Consider the following 20,095-nt stretch of genomic DNA (forward strand, 5'->3'; position numbering starts at 1 on the left):
TGTGAATTTCTCAGCTATTTTTCTTCGAATTTGACAGTTTGAGATTATAATCTACTTTTCTTAAGACATTCCCATATGCTGAACACTCTGACAAAAATGGAGCTGACATTGGCACCCAGTTAATTTTCCAAAAATTTTACATTGGTTTTTAACAAAAAGAATATTTAGCTTCAAAAGGACCCAACAAGGAAATACACTAGTTTTTCCCAGTCGGGTTTCTTATCAATTTTTAATTCAAATTTTAACTGGGTGCCAGTTTCAGCTTCATAAAAATCAACGAAAACCAATGATCCATTAAATAGATAACAATTAATTTTCATCATTTTTATTATCTTTGGAAGCTTACCAAGCGCGTTTTCATTTTCATATCTTGTTTCAATTTAATAAAGAATATTGAATTTAAAAAATAAAATTTCCCTACCTGGTAGCTTCTTGCAGCAACAGGTGAGGCGGCACCCAAAACTTGACTCTCAGAGCAAATCTAAGAGGTGCAACTCCCCCTCCAGTCTGTCGCTCAATAGGATTTCGTAAATTAAGCCAGAGCTCCTCTCCCTTTGCATTTTGATATTTTAGACCAAAATAGTCACACTCCTTGCTGATTCCAAGACAATCGCACACCTGAAACAAAAAACGCAAAAATAAGATAAAGAATAATGCAAAAATTTCACAAAGAATTACAAAATTTTGATAAGATCGGAAAAACCTATCTACAAAATATTTAAAATTAGATGGCTTTTTGTTATCATTTTTAAAAATGAAATTTCCCAGTTCTTTTGAAGAGTAAAAATTTCAATCGATTCAAATCCCCCAAAGGCAACGTATTAGGGATGACTATAAGAATTTAATAACTTAGAATGCATAAAATTCAAAATGGGATTTAAGCTTCGCCGTTGTGAAGATAAATTTTTATTATGGAATAATTTATACACCCAATAAAGAATAATTTAACGACCGGTCCCCTGGATTCTCCGACGAATGATTACGGGTTCTATTATATTTGATAATAAATCCCTAAGAAAATTTCCCCGTCATGTTACACCACTTTTGCCAAATAATTGAAATCGAAACTTTAGAATAATTTGTCTATATAAAAAGTAATTTTAAATAAATAGCTGCAACAGAAATGGCACAGGAATAGGATAGTAGAAATAAATCGCACTTGATGTAAAATAGACTAAATTAAAATTAGACCCAACAAGAAAAAGTATTTAAAAGGAATTCTAAAAAGTACGGGTTCAATCTTCCCACCACAGTAGTCGAAGAAAAGAAAGTAATGCATATATATATATAAAAATCTGGTCACGTGCATCTGAGTGAAATTGCAATGTTTCCCAATTTATTATATCAAAACGAGAGCGTTGACAATTTTTCAAAAAAGCTGCGGAAAATGGCTTTTGTCGTATTTTTCATTCGACCCCTTTTTTTAAAGGAAAAAATAAGTGAGAAAAGTTTCGAGTGGATAAAAAGTCATCTCTCGTAAAGTTGAGAGGCTTGACTGTTCCTGACCAAAAATTCCAAGATCCGATTCTCCAAAAATGAGATGAAGGGGATGAGAGACATTTATACTCATATATACATATATGTGTGTATATTTATGTCAAGAAAGAAGTACGAAAGTAGAAACCTTAGAAAATATCGTATAGACGAATAAATATTGAACTTCCTCGAAGGGATGGAAAGTAGTTTCGTGTGGCCCCGAGTTATTTCTGATGGTAGTGCACTTTTTTTTCTCTCTCTCTCTCTCCTCTCGACACAGCACTTTGTGATCAATAAAACCTGCCGAATACTTCCTTCCTTAACAAACAGTTTCTCGTTGGGTTAGAAATTGTTGATGGAGCAAGCCTCGAGTTAGCAAATATCTCGCTTCACATGGATCCTGAATCTCGAATCCTGATTTGATGTCGTAAAAAACGAATATAAATGAATTCATTTCCCCCTTGTGCTTGGAATTTTAAATCTAGTAGGAGGGAAATTCGATATATTTTCTATATATTTATGTAAGATATGATATGATTTTTCATTTATGTAAAATTTCGTTTTATAAATCTGTTTCGAAGAAGGGGGGTATAAAGAACTTGTGTGCAAAATTAATCCAAAATTGAAATAGTATCCGATTCGAATCCTTATATAAAAAGAGTAGATATGCAAATTAGGTAAAGAAGGTCATGTTATTTATTTTGGGAAAAGGAAGCAAGCAAAGGACAATTTAATGCCATTTTTACTTGAATTTGACAGTTTGAGATTATAATCAATTTTTTTAAGACCCTGTGTGGAGATTGAGTCTAACTTGATCTTGAGCTGTTGCGTCGCGCCTTTTGTCTTAGCAGAATCTCTCGATGAGATGGGCTGAAGTCATTTTAACTAAATTAAATTCAACAGTGAGTTATTCGTAAAGGAGCCTCGCGTATAGGTAACGTAGGCCTGGAGGACTTCTTTCAAGAATAAGGTCTTCTGAGAGAAGTTGATGATCGCCCATCTAGTTCCTTCTCCGGTAGTTGATCGAGTGTCCAAGTTGTAGCAAGTTGGTTGTAAATCCCTGAGTAATGTTTCGGCTGAATCCTTTACTGGTTCCGATCGTTAAGTGCATAGCGTGAGATCGTTGGCCGGTGGCCCGCGAACGCAGGAGGGCAACAACGCATTGATGGCTCCACAGTTCATTGCGGTTGCGGACAAGGCGAAGAGAAGAGGTAGACCGTGCAACGAGTCGTCTAGCCAGTCGAGTCGCAAGTCTTTCTTCAGTAATGCTACTGAAATAGACGCAGCCAGCTGCGATAAAGACCGCGACAAGTACATACTTTCCTCTTGCTGGAAGAAATAACAACATACATTGAAATTTTTTTTGGAAAATGTCAGTAAATGCTCAAGTCCTGTAAAGTTCAGAAGAATCTCAATATGACAATCAAGGATGGACTTGAAAGCTTAACAACGCTTATACAGAATACCAAGTCTACTGGACAATATAATATCCGAAATATTTCACAAAAAAAGTGGATTTGACAACCAGTAAAAGAAAACTACAAGGTAATTTCGACAAACAGTCTACGATGTTTAAAAGCGGAAATCCAATTGGCACACATAATCTAGTAGACTTTTGGACCAGATTCAATTTCTCTATAGTGTACAACTAAATAAATGAATATGTTTTATTATTGATTATTATGACCCAATTAGAATTTCGCAATTGGAATCCGAGTGCAATGAAAAATCTTTTAACCAATGTCGTATATCTTAATCGATATTCAATACTCTTTAATCTGGTTTCCAAAAACCATCGCAAATTTACCATATGGTACGTATGGCCTAATGGTAAATTTAGAGAAATAAGCAATGGCATCATCACTTCTTTTTCGAAAAAAAACTCATTAGCAATAATACATAAAATTCAGTTCTAATTTTCTTCTCTCCTGATATAAAGTCATGCGACTTCTTTTCTCCGCGAAACCTGTCGGAGTCATTTATTTTGTTGACAGCCAGAAGCAAATGGATGAATTTTCGAAAAAACTTGGAAAGTCGGGAACTCAGGGACTGCGTAGCAGAGAGTTGAGTAAAGTGATCCATGATAGTGGGTCTGCGTAACGTTATGGAGATCCATTAATCAAGCTGACTAATGCAGTATGCGGTTAAAGTGTCTCATGTACTTGAGAGAGGTGAGCTCAGTTTAATGATAAAAAAAGGTGCTTAAATCTGACAGACTTGACGAAGAATGACTGGAGATCACATGCAAATGCATTTGATAAAAGAATATATGTGTCAGAGGGGAAGACATGGGTAACGAGATCTCTTTTTACTTGTGGAAAATTTAATTCTCCTCCTTAAAAAAATTCTTAAAAGCCTTATTTAGGCCTCCTAAAATAGGATCCCTCTTAAGGAACCTAATCTCAATTTTTAATATTGAACTAAGAAAGTTGAGTACGAAAATGAAAAGTATAAATCAAATTAGAACTATCAAAGATGAGTGTAGTGCGAGAATGAAAATTTTTGGCATCGCGAGACCAGAATTTGCACTTAAAGCACGATTCTCATTTTGTCCTCGACGTCATACAGAATTAACAAGAATTTATTTTATCCCGTCTCATTGGCGATTTTTATTTTCTCCCCCACGGAGATTAATTTCACGCTAGAATATAGAGCAATTGGGTGCGCAACTCCGTGCTTTACTTATTGTTTTCTACCCTGGCATCATTTGAAAAATATTGCTTTTTTAAAAAATCATCTCAGCCAGTTGTTTTGAATATTCATGATTTTATTCGCGCCGACAAAGAAATTTTAATTTCACGCACGATTCGACAGCTTCGATAGTCGATTATATTTCACGAGCAATTAAAATACACGATGCGTTCACATATTCATTTTATATCAAAGTATAGAAAAAGAGTTCAAATTTCTATTTTCAGTATTATACAGTTTTTTTTTAATATTGTAAAAAGAAATGAAGACCTCTTTTGATCCAGGTATATATGTGAAAAGTTAAATGTAAATTATACATTTGTAATTCATATCCGTGGATGCAGTGCAGGTTCTTTGAATTAGGCAGATTTTCAAATGAATTTTAATGAAGTTATATTTCACTGTGTAAAATGTGCTTTTGATGTTTTTTTCTTCTCTCGTTGGAAAGATTGGAATTATTTAGACGACGAAAAGCTTTAGCTTTGAAGAAAATGCATTTTAATGTTTAGATTTCGAGACGCATGAATATTCCCCAAAACTCATTAATTCGCATTTCGTCTAAATTTGAATTTCACGAAAGTCGATTCTACATTTAAGTGAATTTTGTAAAGTAAGACGCCATGCTCTTGAAGTAACTGAAGGTTTTATGAAATTGGATACTAGAAAATTCGACGAGGTTTTTGCGGAAATAATTTCTAAAGTCGAAATTATATGTGAGTTACCAGAATCATCGAAACATTTGCTGAGAAATCACTTAATTTGCATCACATCCCATTACTAGAAATCTCTATTACTCGACACTAATAAATTACCTCACATCTCATTGGGGATTCTGCTAAGACAAAAGCAGCGATGCAAACAGCTTAAGATCAAGTTGGACCCAAACGAACCTTTTTGAAATTAACCGTTGAGACGCTGACAAATTACAATATACTTTTTCTACACATTACAAATTAGTCAGAGTGAGTAACGATTCAGTTTGTTACAAGGCTTCCTGGCCATGCGAAGGTTAGTGGCCAGATTCAATCTCCACACGATGTCTTAAAAAAATTGATTATAATCTCAAACTGTCAAATTCGAGGTAAATGGCATTAAATTGTCTCAATTCAGGTAATGATATTGCTAGCTTCGTCAGGGAAAAACAAAATTAAATTTTTGTGGCAACCCTGATTCAGATAGTGTTCGGCATATGGCAATGTCTTAAGAAAAGTTGATTATAATCTCAAACTGTGAAATTCGATGAAAAATGTCATTAAATTGTTTCTCACCTAGAACAAAAGCTGGTGTTTCGACTTTAGGTACAGACTCCACTGCATATAATGAAAGAAAAAATAAATACAATAGCCATAATTTTTTCTAGTAATTTATAAACAACTTGGTTCTTTTGGGGTGTTGGTATTCACAAAACGATCTTCAATTGACTGGAGCCTTTCTCTCTCTCCCTTTCTTACTTTTTCTGCTTTTTCTCTCCACCCCTTTTCATTCCTGTAGTAAATCCTTCGAGAAATCTTGGACATCGATAGCCGTGCAGCATGATAAAAGTATTCTTTCTTATACTCAAGATGGTTCGAGAGTTTTTCGATATATATCGAGAGGGGATATATTAGAAGTCGAGCTCGAAAGGCAGACTTGTTTGAGCACGAAAAATGTACGTGATCACTCACTGCGCCCTGCTTAGAATCGAAAATTTCCATATATACAAAAAAATATATTCTTGAACAATACAAACTCACATTCTCAAGAGATTTATTGTTGCGGATTTATTGAAATCCTTTATACATATAATCAGGATATAAATTGAATATTATAATTTAGTTTTTGTAAAGGAAATTTTTAAAAGATTACTCTCGTAACTCTAAAATGTTTTATTTATCTACTTAACTCTACTCCGTAATCTATAAATATAGATTTTTATCTCCTGGAATATTATCTGCTTTCAGAAAAACAATTAGATTTAAATTCTAAATGAATAACTTTTGAAATAATTTTTTGTCCGTTTCCTATTAACAAGATTAACCATGATGCAATAGAATTATAACTTCTCACAAAGCTTGTAAAAGAGAGAAAGGAACTAGAACAAGTTAACGTCAAAGCAATAAATTTCATATTTTAACGATATTTTTATTTTTCAATTTATAGTCGGGGACCGATACACACTGATCCGGTTTTTTAAACTGGGTAGTAAATTTCTTTAAATATAGATTCTTGCAAGACGCCATGTGGTACTTGGTGTGTTATAAAAGAAAAAAAAATTAATTCACGACATTTCATGAAAAACAAACCTACTAAATAAAAAGTAAATTGAAAAACATTTTTTCAAATAGTTCTAAAAACATATGTTTCTTATACTAGCTCCCATTAAGTGCTAACTTTTTTTTTATTTGGATATAAAATCTGTTTATTGGTCCGCATGTTCGGCTATTTTTATAACCACATTCTGACGCATACATTAAGCCAGACTTGAATGCTTTGGAGTTATTCCCGAAGAACAACGAATACTGACCGACCAAAAGTGCACTGACCTCGTGGATTTTGTTTACAGTATTTTTTCCTTGCTTTCTTGGTCAAGTAAGTCCCAAAATATATCAAGTAATTTAATTTCCTAAAACTTTGTGTCAGTTGAAATTTGATATGCCTTGACTTTTAATTAAGGAAAATTTGTAACAGTGACGTTTGGATAGTTTACATCCGATACACAATTTGAAGGACATTGCACAATTTCCAAGGGCATAATAGTATATTGTATCTCAAAGCAAGTTTCCTGCTGAGCAAATCGCTGTTGGGCTGACGGGAAACTTGTCTTTGTCCCTAATCGCCGGTGTCGTTTATGAAGCTGCTATATTGCGGCTTCTCCTAATTAGTCGTGTAGCTAGCTCTACCCCTCCAGCAACCATGAGATTAGCAAACTTTACCTAGAGAGCTACTGTCATCATGTCCTAATAATTTACGGTATGTTTCGAATCATAAAACAAATATTACCAACAAAAAATTTCTTTTTTTCGTTGAATTTATTGGTTCAATAAAGGACTTAAATTTTTAAAAAAATCGTTTGCCACTGTTTCAAGTTATATTATCTTTTGACATCTAGTATACTAGAACAATATTTCCAACATTGTTATAAACCAACTGAATTTTCAAGTAGAATATAGTATACCCAGGACCGTTTCACGTAACTTGTTAAACTAATTTGAATATTACTTTAGCTAATGGGGAATTTAAACTTTGTGAGTTTGGTCCGGCAACTAAATCAAAAACCATCGGTGCCAAGAGCAGTCCAATCAACAATGAACAAGTCCCTAGATGACATAGGGATATAGTGAAACACGTTTCCACTGTATCTTGAGACTCGTTAAAAAGTTTCCTACTGGAAATAACGATAAAGGAAAGACGAACTCTCGAGCAACAGAAGGAAACTTTATATCTTTTTATATTTACTTACAAAAAAAAGAGAAAATAAATAAATACACCCGTCTTGTGCGAATCAATGTGTCGATACTTTTTAAAACAGAAATAAAGAATTTTCTCTCTACAAGTTCTTATTTTTATGTTATACTTTTTTTATAGCCTCTTTTTAAAGTTTTTCATCATAAAATTGATAAAACAATATTATAGTAAACAATATAGACTTTTATGTACCTAATGTTTAAAAAGTACTCTCCACAACGGCAACGGTGGACAATTGTTATCTGTATGCAACATTTTAGATAGGAGAAAATAAAAAAAGGAGTATTGAAGAGGATCACACTATAGAAGGAATGAAAATAGAAAAGAAAGGAGGGAAGGGGATGAAGATGAAAGTGAAGGTTAGAGTTCGTTTTCTCGAAGCTGCAGGTTCTTTTCCCGGAAATATGATAGCGCTCTTGTCGACTTGAATTCAATAAGTATCGACTTCACATTTAGTATATATTGACGCCCCACCTTCTGCCTCGTCCTCACTTGTGCTACGCTCATTTTATCACTAAAACGCTTTTCTCTTTTTAAGCTCAAGTGATATGCTAATGTTTAAAATTAAAAGAAACTGTCTTTTCTCTCACTAAAATCGTTTTGTCTTTTATTAATAATTTGAAACTTCTCATTAGCAGGTCGAAATGTTTCTACTTTCTTCGATATTTAGGGATTTTGTCTGTCCACTATCAAAAATCATGTCGAGGAGAAGAGCTTTTCACTAAAGCCTGGAGTTGTGTCACTTAAAAGTTTCATATGGAAAACAAAATTAAAATTTTCTAAAGAGATTAAAAAATAATAATATAGATTTATTAGTTTAACCTTTAGAGGGCCGATAAATTTGCATAAATTTTAGTAGTTTTTTATTTAAAAAAATTGTAAATAAGAAGTCAATTCGATAAAAAGATTATAGTGGGCCACCGGGCCCTCTAAAGGTTAAATAATATTGATAATAATGTGGAAATGTTTCTTTTAGAGTACAATACTTGGATTTTAAGAAAGGAAAACTTTTTTAAAATTCATTAAAACTAAAAAAAAAAAAAATAATAAAAACTGATTTTAGTTTAAAATTAAACACAGAGACTTTTAATTAAATTATAAATAACACAAAGAACCTTAAAATAATTTCCTTCTTAGGTACCTTTCCTCGAAGCGCGTCACACATAAAAATTCCATTTTTAATAAAAAAAAAACTTTTTAATAAAGATTTTTTTTTCGTAATTTCGACGAGAATAATATTGTAAGTTAACAATGTACGTGCGGAATTTTTTAATTTCAACACTGAAACTTGACACTTAAAGGCAATTATTGGCTCGAGAATTTTGGCTTTGTGGAAGTTCTCTGTGTTTTGCATACCAATCGTGCCTTCGTCAAAATTCACTTCGGCTTTGAAATCAGTTTTAAAATATATGAATTTTCATGAATAACTTTTCCTATATGACCTGGTCTATTATTTTATCGAACTTTTAAAATAGTTGAAATATTCCACTTTTTTTCATTTTTACATGCAGTAATTAAAGAGAAATATTTAAATATTAATAAACTATATTTGTGAAAATGTTTAAAGGTACACTGTTAGAAAATTCTGTTGTGATTTTACAGCAAAAGTACAAGAAACTATTATCCATCAAAATAATATTGTAATTTTACTTCACTAAAGTGCTGTAAATTTACAGTATACCATGTATTTCAAAAATATTCCCTACTATTAATTCGGAAATTCTATCATTTGAATATTTACATAAAAAATCAAAACTGTTTATATTGTTTTCTGATATGTTATAATAAAAGTAAATTAACTAAAAAAAAAGTTTTATTAGCATTTTATTATCATTATTACGGAAATGCGACGCCACGATTTGAACCCTTAGTCGTATATAGTGTTGTCTATCTTGTATGGAGCCATCAACCTTGGGAGCTGCGCCTAGACGCGCTCGACCAAGAGAGGCTATGAAAGTCTCTTGCAAAGTATTATGTATATGCGAAATAGTCATTATAATAATATCAAATAATAATAAAAATCAAATAATAATCAAATTATTTATTATATGAATGTTGAATGACTTTTCTTCGATCGACAGTTAAAAATGAATTAATTTAATGTAATAATCGCAAATTAATAAGGAATAAAATATTATCTTTTTGTCAAATTATAAAAATTAATGTTATATTTATTAAAATTATACATCTCCGAACTAAAGTAAAGTTAAATTAAAATTTTGCATAAGACAAAAAATAAAAATAAACTAAATTTGTTACAGTATCAAATATAAGAAACATGTGTACCATACTCTATTCTTCTTTTCAGTCCAAAATTATTCACTAATACTTTAGTATATGCAATATAATTAAAAAATAGTTTTTATTGAAACTATTTTTAAGCTTGAAAAATGATTCAGCTATACTTTTAGGACTTAAAATCATATTCTTAAGGTTAAAATTCAGTCAATGCTATAGTTATAATGTAAAAAACCTCAGCTAAAATCACAAAATGAATATCTGTAAAATTCTTTGAGTTTTATACTGTGATTTCGCAAACAATTTACTGTAAATAAAAAGTACAATTTTTTTTTGCTGTGAATTATTCAAATACAATGAAATTTTGCTGTATTTGTAAGGTTTTACTGTAAAAATTACAACATTTTTGTGAATTTACTACATTTATGTGTTATTACAGCAAAAACTGTAAATTCACAGTATGTTTGTACTGTAAAGTTGCTGTAAAATTACAGAAATTTCTAACAGTGTACAATAATATTGATGTACTTTTGTGCACTTTTTTTCTTTTCTAAAAAAGCTCTTCACCCCTGTAAAGTAAATTTTCTCACTGCATTTTCTTGTACTTCTTTTTTTGCCCTTTAACTTTATTGCCACAAACTTTCTCCACGAAAATTAATTTCTCAGCGTTCAAGTTTAATTTAACTGGTTTCATGCCTGTGGCAAAGCGACTGATGTTCTTTGTTACAAAGTGAAAAAATTCTTGTTTCAAAATTTACTCCCTTAGTTACTTTTATAATTTAAGTAAATAATAAATTTTTTTTTAATAATCTTGTTTTGTAAATTACTTTTTTTCAAACTGAATAATTGTTTTCGATAACCTATTCTTTTTCTTTTAAATTAAAAAATAAAATTCTCCATTTATTTTTATTTTCTGTTTCGAATTGTTATCCAATTTGAGAAAGATGTGAATCGTTTATGATTGTAATTTATAAACAGAAATGTGCAAATGTTTTAAATTTATTTATAAATTCTTTTTCACTGTATTTTCGAAAAAGGTTTAAAAAGCGTACGGGACATTTGGAGTGGGTGTTAAATTAAAAGCGAAGGCACGTGGTATAATTAATTCAACTCTTTTTTCACTCTCTTTTTGTCAACTTGTGTAATAAAAACTTTTTTATCTGGCCATTGGTTCGGAGGCAATTAATTACGAAAAATTAAAGTCGGAAATTAATTTACCCTTTGGATTGAAAGCTAGTGAACAATATCCTGATTAAAAATTATTGCTTTAGTATCGACAATTGTATAGTGTTCATTAGTAATTGCAGTCGCTTTGTTATATTCCTTAAAAATTTAGAAATTATATTCAAACTCTCTCCCTTGGTTAAAAATTGTATTAGAAAAAAAAGCTTTCTAAGAGAGAAAAAATTTATTTTTTCTTAACGATGTCAATTTACGTCAGTTAGAATTAACGGTCCATTCGATGTTTACGATGTTGACCGCGATGAATATAGTCAAGAGTGGCAATGTGGAAAAAGTCATTTTCGTTTAAATGCTTTAATACTTTTAATGGGTGAGCTCGTAAATTTCACGTTTATATATATATAAAAATTTTCTGTGTGTTTTTAAAAGCCAACCAGGGAAAATATAAGCGGATGACCTCTGTGCTACATAAAAATACAATTAATTTCCTTCTAACTCTGTATAAATTACTTCATTAAATTCATATATCTAGTTAAACAATGATAATAATTCACGGTTTTAAAAAAAACTTTTATTTCGCAAATTTTTTGTTTGGTGAATTACTTTAACTTGTGTTAATTATCATTTTTTCCGAAGTGGAAAATTTAGTATGGATCATCAGATCTAGCAGATTTCTATCAATAGTTTATCTAATTAAATTTCTATCAATGTTTCAATTCAATTGAATTTCGGAGAAGAATTTAATTATTTCTAAAAGTAATTGAAATTTTGACTAGAATTTAAAAAAATTTTGGAACATAATTGAATTTCTGCGAAGAATTTGATGACTTTTGAAAATAATTGAATTTCTGCAATTTGTAATTTCTCTAAAATTTTCAAAATTATATCGTACAATTTACGAACTTTTCATCCTTTTTGAATGAAATTACGGACTTTACGGACCTTTTTTTTTAAAAAAAAACGGACTTTTACCGGATTTACGGACCTAGTTCGAGCCCTGTACTTAGTTTATTTTATACAAATTTATTTATTTATATTTATTATTATTTTTATCATTTGGTAGGATATTTTTTTTAGTAATAAATTTTTCTATCAATTAGATTTTACTTTTTTTATTTGTACTCCAATTTGTATTTTCGTATTTCTATTTTAAACACAGTTTTAACCAATTTTTTTCATATATTTTTTTCGTTTAGTTAAATAACAAAATTAGTTTGTCATCAAAAGAAACATATTGAACGAAAAAAGTTTTAAATTAGACTTTCAATATTATGTAAAATAAACTTTAAGTATCCATTAGACTTTTTAAATAAATTTTAAATGAAAATAAACTACAAGTATCGAATAGACGTTTTTAATTGAATTAAAAATAAAATAATTAAAAATCTAAATTTACGTTCGGTATTTAATTATATTTTTACTATTCATGATTTGAGAGACTTGCAGTTATATATATATATATCTAATCGATTTTATCTTTTTTGCATATGTTGTGTGCTTTTGCTTATAAAAAAGTATAGGTATATATATCCTTTCAGACTTGGCAAGGATATGCTTTTATCATAGATTTCTTGAGAGCTTTGGGGGAAAATGGATGCAGTGGTTACAGTTGCAACGGATTCTAAAAATCCGAATACAGATTTTTCAGGGAATGAAACCGGAAAAAGAGACGACGCACTGAACAAATTTATGAAAATTAAGTTTATTTTAAAAAGTATAACAGATAATATAATATTTCAAAAGCAAGTCCCCCCCTCTCTCTCTCTCTCTTACTCAAACTCGTAAAATATTTCAAGTTTATTTTTTGTTTTTTGTAAAAGAAAAAGTTTTTTTTTTGATTATGTAATATCCATTCGTAATTACATAATGTAAATTTTTCCCTTTTTGTTTCTAGTAAAATAGAAAAAAATTTAATTATAAAGAAAAAATTCCTTTACAAGGTACTTACGATTAATTATTTATACTCTTTGGGTAAGTTAAATTAGTCGTCTCTTAAAATCGGACCTAATTGTTTTTTAAGAAACTCAATTACCGATACAAATCCCAAAAAAGTGAAATAAAAATACATTCAAACTATATTGAGTTCAGTTTTCAATTTATTTTATGATTGATATTGCTATTTGGCAAATATAAATCCATATCAATTATTCTTGACAAAAGAATGAATGAAAAAGCTTGTTAATATTTACTTAAACTATCCTGAAAAAGCTTTAATAAAAAATTTTTTTTTTCATTACTGATATAGAGATAAATGTTGTTCATTTTATTTCTATCTCCCTCTCTTGCTCTGTATAGCGGAAAAAAGGAGGTTCGGCAAAAGAGAGCCCATTTCTTCTGTTTATCTTGAATTTAAGAAAATGTCGATACCTGGAAAAACGCCAGACAAATAAATAATTTACTTTTCCTTTTATTTGATTTAAAAAAAACTGCGAAAGCCTCTGATAGTATTTTTTCTTCTTTTAGGTTAAATTATAAAGATTGCTTGTATTTCTCTATTTCTTGTGTGTCTATAAAGCAGGAACGTTATTTAATCTTGAAAAAAACTTTTTTCCAAGTTCCGCAATATCTTCAATCTTCATAAAAATAAATATTTCACTTATCCATCTACAAATATTTCTGTGTGCATTTTAAAAATTTCATCATATTTCTTTCTGGGGGAAAAAAGAGTAGATCTAAAAAAAAAAGTTGGATCAATTCTTTTTCCGGTCTGTATAAATATTTCTTAGACGCCATATGCAAAGAACTGAGAAAATATTTGGAAAATATTTTGAAATTAAAACTTTTTACATTCTCATTTTTTTAATTTTTCTCGTATCAGTTTTTATCAGTTTTTGATCAGTTTGAAAAGAAGAAAAATTCGTTGATGATTGAGGAGATGAGGAATTTTGGATCGAATGGCAAATGAGTATGGCGCATAAAAATCAACTCTGCTCCTATCTTTCTGTTTTCAATCGCGAATTCTTCCAGTGGTCTTCTTTAGTAAAAGTAAATAAACACTCAAAGCAAGACTCTGAAATTGAAATGCAAAATGGAAATGCAAAGGATTTTATCTCAGGGTATTACTAATGCAAAAAGCTTCAATCTCGTCGCCTAGCTTTAGGAAAAGCCTCCTGACATATGAAAGAGTTTTTTTAAAATATTTTACTGATGGCTTTTCGAAATTAAATGGATGCTTATTTATAATTTCACGAAACATTAAATTAGTGGGGAATTTTATCATCCTAACCTAACTGACTAGTCGAGAACGTATGTCATAATGTACTTTATTAACCGAAAAAATTCACTATTTTATGGTTGACTAAAAAAGTATTCAGGTGGATTTCTAAACTCTTTAACGAATGAATATGAAAAGTTATATTTCTTCATGAATGGGATATTGAAAGTGAAAAAATTTTGCCCCATTATGAACAATTGATATGACATTGAAATTACTCTTGACAATGAGTCTGAACTTGACATTTTCCTTATCTAGAGAGGCCAAAATGGGATTTCTAATAGCTTTTAATAGTAGAGAGTGAAGTATGTATATCGATATTGCGTGTGCACTTGATGTAGGATTGATTACAGTGCATCGGTCTTTCATGAACTTGACACACGAGTTTTTTTCTTTCTCGATAAATGTTCACGTGTCCCTCTACTTGTCAATTGATACACACACGAGTAAAATCAATGAAAATCATTAACCTATTATCAATTCTTTGAAAATTTTTCTCTCTAATTGACATAGTTGCTCTTATTGTACAGGGAAAATTAAGTAACGGTCATATTTAATGCAGGGCTCGAACTAGGTCCGTAAATCCCGTAAAAGTCCGTAATTTCATTGAAAAAGAATGAAAAGTTCGTAAATTGTACGATATTACTTGGAGAATTTTAGAGAAATTACAAATGATGCAAAAATTCAATTATTTTTAAAAAATTCCGATAAAATTTTACGCAAACACTTCATTATTTTCTTAAATAATAAAAATTTCACAGAAATTCAATTATTTCTAAATATTAAATTTCTTCGCAATAATTCCATTTATTTTCATAAATACATTCAATTTTTAAAATAAATTATTTATTTTTGTGTTTAAATAATTGAATTCTCGTAAAATTTACTATTAAAGATTGATTTAAAAATGAATTTTAGTTAAAATCACTAAAAAAAATTGAATTTTAGAAACAAATTACAAATGATTGCGGAATTACAATTATTTTCAAAAAGTAATAAAATTCTTCGCAGAATTTCAATTATGTTCTTATTTGACTCGGATTCATATTTTTGTCAGTTGGTCCGTAATTTTTCATTTTTCATCCGTAAAGTACGAATTTTTTAATACTTTCACTGGTTCGAGCCCTGATTTTAGCATTAAAGTTACTAGAAATTTTAAGGACAAGTCATAAATATTTATTACTATAAATTACAATCTGACAGTAGCTCAGAAATTCACCTGGAAAGATTTTTCTTTTATCTGCGGATAGTAAGAGTCTACGGTAAGTAATTTTTAGGAAAACTAAAAATTCTACAACATAAAGAAATAAAAAACACACCACATTTGTGTGTTGATCATCTATCTGAGAATCGTTTCATATAATCACAAAAAACAACTGATGAAGATAGTCAGAGAGAGAGAGAGTGAGGGTAAAATTATAAAGTAAAATTGAAATTAAAATGCGAAATGCATGAAAAGCTTTGAGTCTGTGAATTTGCCGTGTTTTATTTTTTTCCTGTCGTCAGTTTATTCATGCGTTGAATTTTCCGTTTGCCCCGAACAGACGTGCTTATCGATTCGCGGTGGTTGCGCTGCAACAAAACGGGTGGCCAAAAGGATGGAAAGAGGCGGAAAGCCGTGTTGTCTAACGGCAATCTGGTTAATTGAAATTGAAGTAGGTATACGTCAACGACGCCGTTTCTGTGCTCAAATGTGGTCTCAACAAAAAATTGAGAAAAATCAGAAAAAACAACAAAGTCGGGGATGAAAATAAACTATTGACGAAATAGGAACCACGAAATGGAAATTGCAATTTTTTTTTCATTCTAAAAGAATAATTTCAATATATTGAAACTATAACAATGAACACAGCTTTTCTAAGGATATCAAATTGAGACAAAAAACGAATCAAAATTATTTTATTAAAAAAAAACAAGCGAACTTGATTATATTTTCAAGCAGTACACAGTATTCATTTTTCGATGTTTGTGTTTTCGCCAAACAAGAAACGCGAAGCTATTTTGGCAAGTAGTTTCATGAATATTGAAATATTGTAATATGGAAAATTGGTCGTGCAATACTGAATTTCGAGTTTGAACTGCAAATAATAATTAAATTGAAATTTAAAAATGCATTTAAGGTTTTTCTCAATTAAATCATTATATATCCGGAATGAATAATTCAGGGTCTTTCTATAATATAGTAATTAGATGTTTTTTCAATTTAAGTATTACCCTCTCAAGGATGATCGTTTTGATATGATGCTAGGGATTCTCCCTTCGAAACAAAATTCATTTTCACCTCGTTTTCACCCCATGTTATCGCAGGAAGAGGGAAATCTCACCGACAATATTGAGCCTAATTTTTAGCCACTGCTGAAAAAGAAATCTTCCTTTTTTGACGAAGGACGATTGATACTGCCTGACAAGCAGGAGTCTTAAATTTCTAAGAATAGGTTAAATTTTTAATATATAAGTAATTAATAGCTCAGAAATTCACCTGAAAAGCTTTCTTCATTTTTATCAGATTTATAATTATAGTGATTTCTTATTTGGTGGCCTCAACCTACGGCCACAATTTATAAACAGTATTTGACAAAAATGAAGGTCCGTGAAAAATAAAAAAATTAATTGTCATTATTTGTTTGTTCAATTGGCCTTAATACATGAAAAAATGAAATTAGTTGAAAATTACAGGGGTTTAAAATGCAACTGATAGGCAACAGTGATGGTTTAACGAAATTCATGGGGAAATGAACCTGTCGATTATAGTTCAAAGTATCAACGTATCACGGGAACGCAATTGAGTTTGGGTAATTCCCTTTATAATCGGTGAGCGTATTTCAGCTTATTCGACGCACGAATTAGAGTCAAAGCGATTTGCTTTCAGGTTCGAAATCTCTTGTCACTGATTAGAATTCAAACATATTGCATCGAATCAAAATAAAAAGAACAAATTTTACATTTCTGCAGCAAAGGAATTATCCTACATTTTTTATTAGTATTATTCATTTAGCATTATCTTTTATTCAAAATTCCCTTCAGCAATATCTTTTATTATAAATTCTTTCAGCAATATTACAAAAATTCAATTAAACTTTTTCAGAAAAATTCATTTCAAAATTCAATTGTTTCTAAAAATTCACGCTATACTGCTTTAAATATTCAATTATTATCTAAAATTGTAACTGAAATTCATTTTTACATCAATTTTTATTAGAAAATTCTACTAGAATTCAATTATTTAAATACAATTAAAATGCAAATAAATAATACTTTGAATAATAATTGAATGTTTCTTAAAATTCAATTCCCATAAAGAATTGTTATCAACAAATTTTCAAATAATTCAGTCATGAGTTTTATTATTTGTAAAAATAATTGAATCACTAAGAAGAATTTTATTATTTACGAAAATAATTGAATCCCCGTAAAAATGTTATTATTTACGAAAATAATTGAATGATTGCAAAGATAAAAAATGTGTTTTATTTTTTTTTAATAATTAAAAGTTTGTGCACAATTTTATTAAATTTTTTTTTAAATAATTGAATTCTTTTGGAAAATTTTTGAAAATAATTGAATTTCAGAGATGAATTTAATTATTCCTAAAGATAATTGAAATTTTGACGAGAATTTAAAAGAAAATTTAAACATAATTGAATTTCTGCGATGAATTTTATAATTGAATTTCTGTAATGATTTTTAATTTCTCTAAAATTCTCCAAATTATATCGTACAATTTTACGAACTTTTTATCCTTTTTGAATCAAATTACGGACTTTAAGGACTTTTAAAAAAAAAAAACTAGATGACAGTTTCAGCTTCATCCTTTTTTGGCTATACGTATAGTGCTCGTGTTTTTAAATACAATTATTCCAGAATTTATTTTCTAAAAAAAAATAAAAAATGCATTTAAAATATGAATAACAGTAATAATAACGGTCTTATTTTAAATAAAAAAATCAATCAATACTTCTGAAATTATATGTAAATGGGTACATGTGCACTAAATGTATTCCATTTCTGCAGCAGAATTTCCTGCAGTCTGTTAATTGATTATAATATTCCGAATTTTTCGAAAATTCACTCTGTTGCATATTAATTAAATTATACGACTATATGTCCACTACCAATAAAGCCATACATTATTAATTTTACTTTGAAAATTCATTTATCGAAAAATAATATATCCATGTTGCTTTTTGTTGGCAAACTCAATACAACTTTCAACAAGTTTTTAATAAATATTTGCAAATTTTATTGAATATTGGTAATTAATAATTTATCGTGAGTTTTGGTCGCAGTGTTTAATTTTAACAGAATTTAATATTTAGCTAGTGCGGCTATTGTTTTACAATTAATAATGATAGTATAGGGAGGAAATTTAAAAAAAAATCCTTACAGTACAATTCATGTATGGAATCCTAAAACAATTTGATAATATTTTATAAATTGACCTTTTGTATATATAGAAATGATCGTAAATTTAGAAAATATCGAGTAACGTAACTAATTTTTTATTTTGCCGAACAATATTAATTTGAATCTTTCTCACAAGCGGTGAAATAAAACTGAGATTAATGTACATAAGAACTTTTACAGTACCAGTTCTGGAAAACTTAATGTTTTTGCCTTTCATCCCAGTTTTACCGAAACAAATTCAGTGAAATATCAGGAATAAATTTTCTCCATTCATTATTATAATATCTTAATTTGTGTTTTGGAAAAGTGAACATTAATAACTTGCATACCAATTTGGCAAAAGATTCTAAAAGTTTATATGTAAACAAATGAATTAATTTCAAATAAAATTGTAAACTGCAACTATCGTTTCCTGTTTGCGGCTCTCGAGAAAATAAATTCGTTCGGGCAAATATTTGGAGAACTTTCCTCTTTCTCTCTCTTTTTATATGTATATATAGGATAGCAATTCGCCCAAGTAATTTCTGATATTGATTGCACTTGATTCTTGTACACTTGAGAGGGAGAGAGAGAGAGAGAGAGTTTGAAGTTAAATTTTCGGAATTCCGATCAATTTAATTATAAATTCGTTTGATTTTTGACTGAGGGTACAATTTTTCATTTTTTTTGCATTTATGACAGTGTGAATGAAACGATTTTCACAATGCGGGCAGATGTTGGGAAATGTACTTTGCGGATTCACATGTGTAACTTCCGGATATTCAGAAGCATGGGTACTAGGCGGAATATATATTTTCGACAAACGGATAGAGAATTGAAAATAACACACTATGCAACAAATTGAATAAAGTGGTAAAGTTTATCAAAAAATTTATTTCGGAAACGAAGGACAAGAACCGATCAAATTTTTGAAGGTACTTGATTTGAAATTTGAAAGGAATTAAAAAACTGAACATTCAGTTTGCAAAGTGAGACTATAGATAAAAACTTTCCAGGTGAATTTCTGAGTTATTGTCAATTAGAAACTAGTAATAAATATTTTTGAACTGTCTTCAAATTTTTTTAGCAACTTCACTGTTAAAAACAACCAATAACGTAATATCTAAAACAAACATTTTTTTCCAATAACAAAATGAGGAAAAAATAAATATAACTTTGGCACTTTACCTATATAGTTGGTATTTGGATTTTTTTTAACGCGAAGCATTTTATTTTATATTTTTTATATTGAAAAGCAAACAATGTTTTTTTTACCTTCCATAAACATCAATTTAATTGTAAATAAGGAAATGGGATTTGCAAGTGACATCGAGTAAAAGAGATTCAGTGCCTTTAAAAACAAAGTGTCACATAAAAAAAAGAGTATTTGCACAACAGAAAAAATCCTATCGTATAACGAATCCCGCTCCCTCCCTCTCTCTCTCTCAATGTTTACAGCGATCATCA

The 20,095-nt window shown here is 29.6% G+C and overlaps 1 protein-coding gene across 1 annotated transcript in view; it reads right to left on the reverse strand.

Annotated features, from left to right (window-relative positions):
- Nucleotides 1-20,095, reverse strand: part of LOC122504257 (E3 ubiquitin-protein ligase MYLIP) — an 82,378-nt gene that overhangs the window by 15,138 nt on the left and 47,145 nt on the right. The window contains exon 2 of the mRNA XM_043615271.1: nt 422-618. Coding sequence (XP_043471206.1) covers nt 422-618 — 197 coding nt within the window. The remainder of the gene's footprint in view (nt 1-421; nt 619-20,095) is intronic.

This window comes from Leptopilina heterotoma, unplaced genomic scaffold (genome assembly GCF_015476425.1).
Source record: "Leptopilina heterotoma isolate Lh14 unplaced genomic scaffold, ASM1547642v1 Lhet_286, whole genome shotgun sequence".
Lineage (NCBI taxonomy): Eukaryota > Metazoa > Arthropoda > Insecta > Hymenoptera > Figitidae > Leptopilina > Leptopilina heterotoma.